Source organism: Oncorhynchus masou, chromosome 6 (genome assembly GCF_036934945.1).
Source record: "Oncorhynchus masou masou isolate Uvic2021 chromosome 6, UVic_Omas_1.1, whole genome shotgun sequence".
Classification (NCBI taxonomy): Eukaryota; Metazoa; Chordata; class Actinopteri; order Salmoniformes; family Salmonidae; genus Oncorhynchus; species Oncorhynchus masou.
Window position 1 is genome coordinate 77,418,890 of NC_088217.1, and position 12,348 is coordinate 77,431,237.

The following is a 12,348-nucleotide window of genomic DNA, read 5'->3' on the forward strand; positions in this document are numbered from 1 at the left end:
GTGTACAGTTCAGTATAGTATACACTTCAGTAGTGTACAGTTCAGTATAGTGTACAGTTCAGTATAGTGTACAGTTCAGTAGTGTACAGTTCAGTAGTGTACAGTTCAGTTGTGTACAGTTCAGTAGTGTACAGTTCAGTGTAGTGTACAGTTCAGTATAGTATACAGTTCAGTAGTGTACAATTCAGTAGTGTACAGTTCAGTATAGTATACAGTTCAGTATAGTGTACAGTTCAGTAGTGTACAGTTCAGTATAGTATACAGTTCAGTAGTATACAGTTCAGTAGTGTACAGTTCAGTAGTGTACAGTTCAGTATAGTATACAGTTCAGTAGTGTACAGTTCAGTAGTGTACAGTTCAGTTGTGTACAGTTCAGTAGTGTACAGTTCAGTGTAGTGTACAGTTCAGTATAGTATACAGTTCAGTAGTGTACAGTTCAGTAGTGTACAGTTCAGTATAGTATACAGTTCAGTATAGTGTACAGTTCAGTAGTGTACAGTTCAGTAGTGTACAGTTCAGTATAGTATACAGTTCAGTAGTGTACAGTTCAGTAGTGTACAGTTCAGTATAGTGTACAGTTCAGTAGTGTACATTTCAGTATAGTATACAGTTCAGTAGTTTACAGTTCAGTTATGTACAGTTCAGTAGTGTACAGTTCAGTATAGTGTACAGTTCAGTATAGTGTACAGTTCGGTAGTGTACACTTCAGTAGTGTACAGTTCAGTATAGTATACAGTTCGGCAGTGCACAGTTCGGTATTGTATACAGTTCAGTAGTGTACAGTTCAGTAGTGTACAGTTCAGTATAGTATACAGTTCGATAGTGTACAGTTCAGTAGTGTACAGTTCAGTATAGTATACAGTTCGGTAGTGTACAGTTCAGTAGTGTACAGTTCAGTATAGTATACAGTTCAGTAGTGTACAGTTCAGTATAGTATACAGTTCAGTAGTGTACAGTTCAGTTGTGTACAGTTCAGTAGTGTACAGTTCAGTATAGTGTACAGTTCAGTATAGTGTACAGTTCGGTAGTGTACAGTTCAGTAGTGTACAGTTCAGTATAGTATACAGTTCGATAGTGTACAGTTCAGTAGTGTACAGTTCAGTATAGTATACAGTTCGGTAGTGTACAGTTCAGTATAGTATACAGTTCAGTAGTGTACAGTTCAGTATAGTATACAGTTCAGTAGTGTACAGTTCAGTTGTGTACAGTTCAGTAGTGTACAGTTTAGTAGTGTACAGTTCAGTATAGTATACAGTTCAGTAGTATACAGTTCAGTAGTGTACAGTTCAGTAGTGTACAGTTCAGTGTAGTATACAGTTCAGTAGTGTACAGTTCAGTAGTGTACAGTTCAGTTATGTACAGTTCAGTAGTGTACAGTTCAGTAGTGTACAGTTCAGTAGTGTACAGTTCAGTATAGTATACAGTTCAGTAGTATACAGTTCAGTAGTGTACAGTTCAGTAAAGTATACAGTTCAGTAGTGTACAGTTCAGTAGTGTACAGTTCAGTAGTATACAGTTCAGTAGTGTACAGTTCAGTATAGTATACAGTTCAGTAGTGTACAGTTCAGTAGTGTACAGTTTAGTAGTGTACAGTTCAGTAGTATACAGTTCAGTAGTATACAGTTCAGTATAGTATACAGTTCAGTAGTGTACAGTTCAGTATAGTATACAGTTCAGTATAGTGTACAGTTCAGTAGTGTACAGTTCAGTAGTGTACAGTTCAGTATAGTATACAGTTCAGTAGTGTACATTTCAGTATAGTGTACAGTTCAGTATAGTATACAGTTCAGTAGTATACAGTTCAGTAGTGTACAGTTCAGTAGTGTACAGTTCAGTGTAGTATACAGTTCAGTAGTGTACAGTTCAGTAGTGTACAGTTCAGTTATGTACAGTTCAGTAGTGTACAGTTCAGTAGTGTACAGTTCAGTAGTGTACAGTTCAGTATAGTATACAGTTCAGTAGTATACAGTTCAGTAGTGTACAGTTCAGTAAAGTATACAGTTCAGTAGTGTACAGTTCAGTAGTGTACAGTTCAGTAGTATACAGTTCAGTAGTGTACAGTTCAGTATAGTATACAGTTCAGTAGTGTACAGTTCAGTAGTGTACAGTTTAGTAGTGTACAGTTCAGTAGTATACAGTTCAGTAGTATACAGTTCAGTATAGTATACAGTTCAGTAGTGTACAGTTCAGTATAGTATACAGTTCAGTATAGTGTACAGTTCAGTAGTGTACAGTTCAGTAGTGTACAGTTCAGTATAGTATACAGTTCAGTAGTGTACATTTCAGTATAGTGTACAGTTCAGTATAGTGTACAGTTCAGTAGTGTACAGTTTAGTAGTGTACAGTTCAGTAGTATACAGTTCAGTAGTATACAGTTCAGTATAGTGTACAGTTCAGTATAGTGTACAGTTCAGTAGTGTACAGTTCAGTATAGTGTACAGTTCAGTAATGTACAGTTCAGGAGTGTACAGTTCAGTATAGTGTACAGTTCAGTAGTGTACAGTTCAGTATAGTGTACAGTTCAGTATAGTGTACAGTTCAGTAGTGTACAGTTCAGTATAGTGTACAGTTCAGTATAGTGTGTGATTTAGCACTGCTTCTGGTGTATTGTCACTTTGTAAATCTGGCTCATAATGACAATCCTTAGATCTTTAGATCTTAGCTTTACAAAGGATGTGTGAATCTTCTCCCCTTTTCAAGATGTGTTTGTGGCTCCACGAGGCCCTGACATTCAAACTCTTCTTCACATGAGACTATTACAGTATTTCTGATGTTCTCACAGTGAAAAGCAGGAAGCCACAGCCACTGAAGATGTTTTGTGTCATCATAGAGCCCGAAGCTCGCAGGGAGACGCATGTACACCACGTCTCCCTCCTCCAGCTCCAGAATGACTCCATTAGATAAATGGACCCAGTATCCATGGCTATTGTAATGATAGTTAGACATGGTCGCCTGCCCATTCTTGAACATGGATATACCCATGTAACCAATCCCATGTTGAGCAGCGGTGAATCTGATGTTGTAGACGCCTCTCACTGGTGCTGTGAAGGCACCTGCAACAGAGGACAAGAAGAGAGGGGTCAACTCATTACTTTTCTCCACTTCAATTTTGGCACACGGAACACCACCTCTGGACAGAAACAGGCATCTTACCTGTAATCGGGCTGTAGGCCTTGCCGATGTTGGTGATGACTCTGGTGTAGACCAGGTTGTTGTCAGTATTGAAGGGACCTGAAGGGACCTATGGGTTCAAACCAGCAGCAGAGAAAGCCACTTTTGGTCTGTCAGGAGAGAAAACACACTTAGAGAGCATTCATTTTGTTCTGTCCCCACGATGATAGTTCAGTGGAATGCTCCGTGACTGAAACAACAACAGGGTGATGAGACGTTAGATGTGAGACATGTGAGCTGTAGTTCTTCTCTCAACGGCCGGGTCTGGATCTTTCATTACCTGTGTTCTGTCTCTTCAGTTCCTCAACATCATTCCTAGTGGTGGTCAGTTCTCTCTCACTGGCTCTCAGTCTGGCCTCCAGGGCTGAAGAATGGGATATATTATTATTATATATTAGGGCTGAAGAAGATCAAAGACACACCAATATTCCACCAGCAAAATATGAAATATGTTTTGTGATTTAGTAATGACATTGATTCAAGTAATATATACAGAACAAAAATGTAAACAAAAATATGTTAAGTGTTGGTCCCATGTTTCATGAGCTGAAATAAAAGATCCCAGAAATGTTCCATGCTCACAAAAAGCTGATTTCTCTCGAAGGTTGTCCACAAATTTGATCGCTGTTATCGAACATTTCACCTTAGCCAAGATAATCCATCCACCTGACAAGTGTGCCATATATAAACTCAGCAAAAAACAAACGTCCCTTTTTCAGGACCCTGTCTTTCAAAGATCATTTGTAAAAAATCAAAATAATTTCACAGACCTTCATTGTAAAGGGTTTAATCACTGCTTCCCATGCTTGTTCAATGAACCATAAACAATTAATGAACATGCACCTGTGGAACGGTCGTTAAGACACTGACAGCTTAGAGACGGTAGGCAATTAAGATCACAGTTATGAAAACTTAGGACACTAAAGAGGCCTTTCTACTGACTCTGAAAAACACCAAAAGAAAGATGCCCAGGGTCCCTGCTCATCTGTGTGAACGTGTCTTAGGCATGCTGCAAGGAGGCATGAGGACTGCAGATGTGGCCAGGGAAATACATTTCAATGTCCGTACTGTGAGACGCCTAAGACAGCACTACAGGGAGACAGGACGGACAGCTGATCGTCCTCGCAGTGGCAGACCACTTGTAACAACACCTGCACAGGATCGGTACATCCGAACATCACACCTGTGGGACAGGTACAGGATGGAACAACAACTGCCTGAGTTGCACCAGGAATAGGCTGAGAGAGGCTGGGCTGAGAGAGGCTGGACTGAGCGCTTGTAGGCCTATTGTAAGGCCGGTCCTCACCAGACATCACCGGCAACAACGTCGCCTATGGGCACAAACCCACCGTTGCTGGACCAGACAGGACTGTCAAAAAGTGCTCTTCACTGACGAGTCACGGTTCTGTCTCACCAGGGGTGATGATCGGATTCGCGTTTATCGTCGATGGAATGAGCGTTACACCGAGGCCTGTACTCTGGAGCGGGATCAATTTGGAGGTGGAGGGTCCATCATGGTCTGGGGCGGTGTGTCACAACATCATCGGACTGAGTTTGTTGTCATTGCAGGCAATCTCAGCGCTGTGCAATACAGGGAAGACATCTTCCTCCCTCATGTTGTACCCTTCCTGCAGGCTCATCCTGACATGACCCTCCAGCATGACAATACCACCAGCCATACTGCTCGTTCTGTGCATGATTTCCTGCAAGACAGGAATGTCAGTGTTCTGCCATGGCCAGCAAAGAGCCTGGATCTCAATCCCATTTAGCACGTTTGGGACCTGTTGGATCGGAGTGTGAGGGCTAGGGCCATTCCCCCCAGAAATGTCCAGGAACTTGCAGGTGCCTTGGTGGAAGAGTGGGGTAACATCTTACAGCAAGAACTGGCAAATCTGGTGCAGTCCATGAGGAGGAGATGCACTGCAGTACTTAATGCAGCTGGTGGCCACACCAGATACTGACTGTTACTTTTGATTTTGACCCCCCCCCCCCTTTGTTCAGGGACACATTATTCCATTTCCGTTAGTCACATGTCTGTGGAACTTGTTCAGTTTATGTCTCAGTTGTTGAAACTTGTTATGTCCATACAAATATTTACAAAATGTTAAGTTTGCTGAAAATAAACACAGTTGACAGTGAGAGGAGGTTTCTTTTTTTTGCTGAGTTTAGAAGCTGATTAAACAGCATGATCATTACACAGGTGCACCTTGTGCTGGGGGACAATAAAAGGCCACTCTAAAATGTGTAGTTTTGGCACATAACACAATGCCACAGATGTCTCAAGTTTCGATGCTGACTGCTGGAATGTACACCAGAGCTGTTGCCAGAGAATTGAATGTTCATTTCTCTACCATAAGCCGCCTCCAACATCGTTTTAGAGAATTTGGCAGCACGTCTAACCGGTCTCACGATCGCAGAACATGCGTAACAATGCCTGCCCATGACCTCCACATCCGGATCCTTCTTCACCTGCAGACAGAACATCCTCCACTCTCCTCCTGAGTCCATGCCCCAGACAGACAGAACACCCTCCACTCTCCTCCTGAGTCCATGTCCCAGACAGACAGAACACTCTCCTCTCTCCTCCTGAGTCCATGCCCCAGACAGACAGAACATCCTCCACTCTCCTCCTGAGTCCATGTCCCAGACAGACAGAACACCCTCCACTCTCCTCCTGAGTCCATGTCCCAGACAGACAGAACACCCTCCACTCTCCTCCTGAGTCCATGCCCCAGACAGACAGAACACCCTCCTCTCTCCTCCTGAGTCCATGCCCCAGACAGATAGAACACCCTCCTCTCTCCTCCTGAGTCCATGCCCCAGACAGACAGAACATCCTCCACTCTCCTCCTGAGTCCATGTCCCAGACAGACAGAACACCCTCCACTCTCCTCCTGAGTCCATGTCCCAGACAGACAGAACACCCTCCTCTCTCCTCCTGAGTCCATGTCCCAGACAGACAGAACACCCTCCACTCTCCTCCTGAGTCCATGTTCCAGACAGACAGAACACTCTCCTCCTGAGTCCATGTCCCAGACAGACAGAACACCCTCCACTCTCCTCCTGAGTCCATGCCCCAGACAGACAGAACACCCTCCACTCTCCTCCTGAGTCCATGTCCCAGACAGACAGAACACCCTCCACTCTCCTCCTGAGTCCATGCCCCAGACAGACAGAACACCCTCCTCTCTCCTCCTGAGTCCATGCCCCAGACAGATAGAACACCCTCCTCTCTCCTCCTGAGTCCATGCCCCAGACAGACAGAACACTCTCCTCCTGAGTCCATGTCCCAGACAGACAGAACACCCTCCACTCTCCTCCTGAGTCCATGCCCCAGACAGATAGAACACCCTCCACTCTCCTCCTGAGTCCATGCCCCAGACAGACAGAACACTCTCCTCCTGAGTCCATGTCCCAGACAGACAGAACACCCTCCACTCTCCTCCTGAGTCCATGCCCCAGACAGATAGAACACCCTCCACTCTCCTCCTGAGTCCATGCCCCAGACAGATAGAACACCCTCCTCTCTCCTCCTGAGTCCATGTCCCAGACAGATAGAACACCCTCCTCTCTCCTCCTGAGTCCATGCCCCAGACAGATAGAACACCCTCCTCTCTCCTCCTGAGTCCATGTCCCAGACAGATAGAACACCCTCCTCTCTCCTCCTGAGTCCATGTCCCAGACAGACAGAACACCCTCCACTCTCCTCCTGAGTCCATGTCCCAGACAGACAGAACACCCTCCACTCTCCTCCTGAGTCCATGTCCCAGACAGATAGAACACCCTCCTCTCTCCTCCTGAGTCCATGTCCCAGACAGATAGAACACCCTCCACTCTCCTCCTGAGTCCATGTCCCAGACAGATAGAACACCCTCCTCTCTCCTCCTGAGTCCATGTCCCAGACAGATAGAACACCCTCCACTCTCCTCCTGAGTCCATGTCCCAGACAGATAGAACACCCTCCTCTCTCCTCCTGAGTCCATGCCCCAGACAGACAGAACACTCTCCTCCTGAGTCCATGCCCCAGACAGACAGAACACTCTCCTCCTGAGTCCATGTCCCAGACAGACAGAACACCCTCCACTCTCCTCCTGAGTCCATGCCCCAGACAGACAGAACACTCTCCTCCTGAGTCCATGTCCCAGACAGACAGAACACCCTCCACTCTCCTCCTGAGTCCATGCCCCAGACAGATAGAACACCCTCCACTCTCCTCCTGAGTCCATGCCCCAGACAGATAGAACACCCTCCTCTCTCCTCCTGAGTCCATGCCCCAGACAGACAGAACACCCTCCACTCTCCTCCTGAGTCCATGTCCCAGACAGACAGAACACCCTCCACTCTCCTCCTGAGTCCATGCCCCAGACAGATAGAACACCCTCCACTCTCCTCCTGAGTCCATGCCCCAGACAGATAGAACACCCTCCTCTCTCCTCCTGAGTCCATGCCCCAGACAGACAGAACACCCTCCACTCTCCTCCTGAGTCCATGCCCCAGACAGACAGAACACCCTCCACTCTCCTCCTGAGTCCATGCCCCAGACAGATAGAACACCCTCCACTCTCCTCCTGAGTCCATGCCCCAGACAGACAGAACACCCTCCACTCTCCTCCTGAGTCCATGCCCCAGACAGATAGAACACCCTCCTCTCTCCTCCTGAGTCCATGCCCCAGACAGATAGAACACCCTCCACTCTCCTCCTGAGTCTATGTCCCAGACAGACAGAACACCCTCCACTCTCCTCCTGAGTCCATGTCCCAGACAGACAGAACACCCTCCACTCTCCTCCTGAGTCCATGTCCCAGACAGACAGAACACCCTCCACTCTCCTCCTGAGTCCATGTCCCAGACAGACAGAACACCCTCCACTCTCCTCCTGAGTCCATGTTCCAGACAGACAGAACACCCTCCTCTCTCCTCCTGAGTCCATGTCCCAGACAGACAGAACACCCTCCACTCTCCTCCTGAGTCCATGTCCCAGACAGACAGAACACCCTCCACTCTCCTCCTGAGTCCATGTCCCAGACAGACAGAACACCCTCCACTCTCCTCCTGAGTCCATGTCCCAGACAGACAGAACACCCTCCACTCTCCTCCTGAGTCCATGTCCCAGACAGATAGAACACCCTCCACTCTCCTCCTGAGTCCATGTCCCAGACAGACAGAACACCCTCCACTCTCCTCCTGAGTCCATGTCCCAGACAGACAGAACACCCTCCACTCTCCTCCTGAGTCCATGTCCCAGACAGACAGAACACCCTCCACTCTCCTCCTGAGTCCATGCCCCAGACAGACAGAACACCCTCCACTCTCCTCCTGAGTCCATGCCCCAGACAGATAGAACACCCTCCTCTCTCCTCCTGAGTCCATGCCCCAGACAGACAGAACACTCTCCTCCTGAGTCCATGCCCCAGACAGACAGAACACTCTCCTCCTGAGTCCATGTCCCAGACAGACAGAACACCCTCCACTCTCCTCCTGAGTCCATGCCCCAGACAGATAGAACACCCTCCACTCTCCTCCTGAGTCCATGCCCCAGACAGATAGAACACCCTCCTCTCTCCTCCTGAGTCCATGTCCCAGACAGACAGAACACCCTCCACTCTCCTCCTGAGTCCATGCCCCAGACAGACAGAACACCCTCCACTCTCCTCCTGAGTCCATGCCCCAGACAGACAGAACACCCTCCACTCTCCTCCTGAGTCCATGCCCCAGACAGATAGAACACCCTCCTCTCTCCTCCTGAGTCCATGCCCCAGACAGATAGAACACCCTCCACTCTCCTCCTGAGTCCATGCCCCAGACAGATAGAACACCCTCCTCTCTCCTCCTGAGTCCATGCCCCAGACAGATAGAACACCCTCCACTCTCCTCCTGAGTCTATGTCCCAGACAGACAGAACACCCTCCACTCTCCTCCTGAGTCCATGCCCCAGACAGATAGAACACCCTCCTCTCTCCTCCTGAGTCCATGCCCCAGACAGACAGAACACCCTCCTCTCTCCTCCTGAGTCCATGCCCCAGACAGAACAACAACACCAGCAGAGCAACAGCACCCCTCATTCTGAAACGATACCTGTTCAGATATGATACACTTTATGAGGCTCAGACCCCTGACTTACATACACACATCTCAGTTAAGCAGTACGTGTACAAGAGACACGTCATGAAAAAGTCAAGGTTGAAACCAGAACAACAGATAAGTTTCATTTTTGTGCTGGTCCGTTTTATTGATTTCTACAAAATCAATAAATGTGACTCAGCTGGTAGCGCATGGCGCTTGCAACGCCAGGGTTGTCGGTTCAATTCCCACGGGGGACCAGTACATAAAGACTATTAAATATATGCACTCACTACTGTAAGTCACTCTGTTTGCTAAATGACTTTACTATATACCTTGAGATGTCTGCAACTGTTGAAGGATCCTCTGATGTCAGCTGTGGTCACCTGCCTGCTGCTAGCGGTTTAGACCAGTGTGCTCAATCGGACATAAAAAGGATTCACTGACTATTTTAAATGGGGATGTTTTGGTGATGTCATGTTGTCGGTCTCCCTGCATGGTCCAATAAGAATGTGTGCGTTGTGTGTGTGTGTACATACCTGACTGTGTCCCCCTTCCCCAGCAGTACGTGTACCAAAGACAGGTCCCTCAATGGAGATGTGGAAACTATGACCAAGGACTTCCAGATAAGGTTCACCTCGCCACAGGTCTGCTCATGTTGTAGAAGATTGTGAGAAGTATGCAACTGTTGTTATGTAAATGATCTCCGATACCGAACCAGAATTCTCACCTACATATAGCTTACTAAAAGTATTTACAATTGACTAACTGTACAAAATGCTTTTTAATTTTAAAAAAAAAGTTTGCATACTATAAAATGTAATATCCCCAAACAGCGTACTAAGTAAAGCTCTGTGTGTGTGGGTGTGTGTGTGGGTGTGTGTGTGGGTGTGTGTGCGTAGATCTGGAGTTCATGTTTCCTCAGCCACACAGGATGCGGCTCGTCCATAAAACCTCTCACCAGGAGACCTCTCTCTGACAGAGAGGTGAAGCATTCCATAGTCACAGGAAACAGTTATTATGACCGGGAACGCCACAGGAAACCCAGGAATACCGACAGCCATGGACGGATTTAAGACTCCGACTTCTCATTTGGCTCTGATACAGGCCCTCAGCTGAGAGAGGGCGGGTGTGCGCACACACAAACACACACACACTCACACACACATCATAGTCTGAACAGGGTTCAGACCGGGAACACGGCAGCCATAGATTCAGAGCTCTGATAAACATCACACTGCACCAGAGCCTCATTATCAGTTTAATGTGATTCTAAATAATTCCAGATGATCTAATATGGTCAGCGTTAATAATAAAACATAATGTCACTGAAACAACCCTGACAGGTTCAGAGACATGGAAGTCAAACCTCAATAGTTAATGTGTGTGTGTTCTGTGTCCCAGTAACCCAGAGTAACCACGTAGACCTCAGCACCAGCAGATCGAGGTGGAGCTGTCGTGCGCGCGTGTGTGTATATATAGCTGCCCTCTCAGGCAGGGTCAATTGAAAACATCTGTAGACGGAAACATGTACACGGTTTAGCCTGGTGGGACTATATTCAAGGCTGTAAGTGTGTGTGTACGTTTAATACTATGGAATAAGCATGACATGTTGCCGTATGGAAAATTACCTCACCCTATAGAGGAGAAGGGTCACACACACACACACACACACACACACACACACACACACACACACACACACACACACACACACATATTCCATATGCAACAAAATGTCATCTCTCTTGATCACACAAGCGGTTTTCAGACGACACAATACATCATGTAAACACAGCTGTCATTGTTACTCCATTTCTACGTCTCTAAATAGACCATCTATACCAACCATATAGATCTATACCAGCATATACTGTAACCTACATGCATATACATCTAGATAACCTCCACATAGATCACCACCATATACATACATTTAGGCCTGGATACATAACTCACTTAAAGAGTACATGGATGCTCCAATAGATACAGTTGAAGTTGGAAGTTTACATACACATTTAGTTTACATCCACAGCCAAATACTTTTAAACTCAGTTTTTCACAATTCCTGACATTTAATCCTAGTAAAAAATCCCTGTCTAAGGTCAGTTAGGATCACCACTTTATTTTAAGAATGTGAAATGTCAGAATAATAGTAGCTGATTTGTTTCAGCTTTTATTTCTTTTCAGAAAGAAATAAAATGATTTCCAGTGGGTCAGAAGTTTACATTAATATTTGGTAGCATTGCCTTTAAATTGTTTAACTTGGGTCAAACATTTCGGGTAGCCTTCCACAAGCTTCCCACAATAAGTTGGGTGAATTTTGGCCCATTCCTCCTGACAGAGCTGGTGTAACTGAATCAGGTTTGTAGGCCTCCTTGTTCGCACATGCTTTTTCAGTTCTCCCCACAAATTCTATGGGATTGAGGTCAGGGCTTTGTGATGGCCACTCCAACACCTTGACTTTGTTGTCCTTAAGCCATTTTGCTATAACCTTGGACATATGCTTGGGGTCATTGTCCATTTGGAAGACCCATTTGCGACCAAGCTTTAACATCCTGACTGATGTGTTGAGATGTTGCTTCAATATAGCCACATAAGTGCACCAGTTTCCTGGTTGCTTGTCAAGGGCTGTCTGTTGCCCGGTTGGTTTGTATGGGTTGATTGGTGGTTGATGACTCATTGGTTGCTAAGGGTTCGATGAGTTCCTGGTTGGTTTTCAAGGGTTGGTTTGTTGCCTGGTTGGTTGATGAGGACACATTGGTTGTTGGGGACTCATTGGTTGCCTGGTTGGTTTGTAGGGGTTGTCTGGTTGCCTGGTTGTTTGTCGAGAGCTGGTTAGTTACCTGGTTGGTGGTCGAGGACTCATTAGTTGTTGAGAACACATTGGTTGTTGGGGACTCATTGGTTGCCTGGATGGTTTGTAGGGATTGGCTGGTTGCCTGGTTGGTTCCTAGAGGTTGGCTGGTTGCCGGGTTGGTTTGTAGGGGTTGTCTGGTTGCCTGGTTGGTTTGTAGAGGTTGGCTGGTTGCCTGGTTGGTTTGTAGGGGTTGGCTGGTTGCCTGGTTGGTTTGTCGGGGTTGGCTGGTTGCCTGGTTGGTTCCTAGAGGTTGGCTG

The 12,348-nt window shown here is 46.6% G+C and overlaps 1 protein-coding gene across 1 annotated transcript in view; it reads right to left on the bottom strand.

Moving 5' to 3' along the window:
- Positions 1-10,479: 10,479 nt before the first annotated feature.
- The window catches only part of LOC135542701 (cell surface glycoprotein 1-like), a 7,398-nt gene continuing 5,529 nt past the window's right edge, over positions 10,480-12,348 (bottom strand). Inside the window, exon 10 of the mRNA XM_064969834.1 lies at positions 10,480-12,348. This exon is cut by the window's right edge and continues 864 nt beyond it. Coding sequence (XP_064825906.1) covers positions 12,133-12,348 — 216 coding nt within the window. The 3' untranslated portion in view covers positions 10,480-12,132.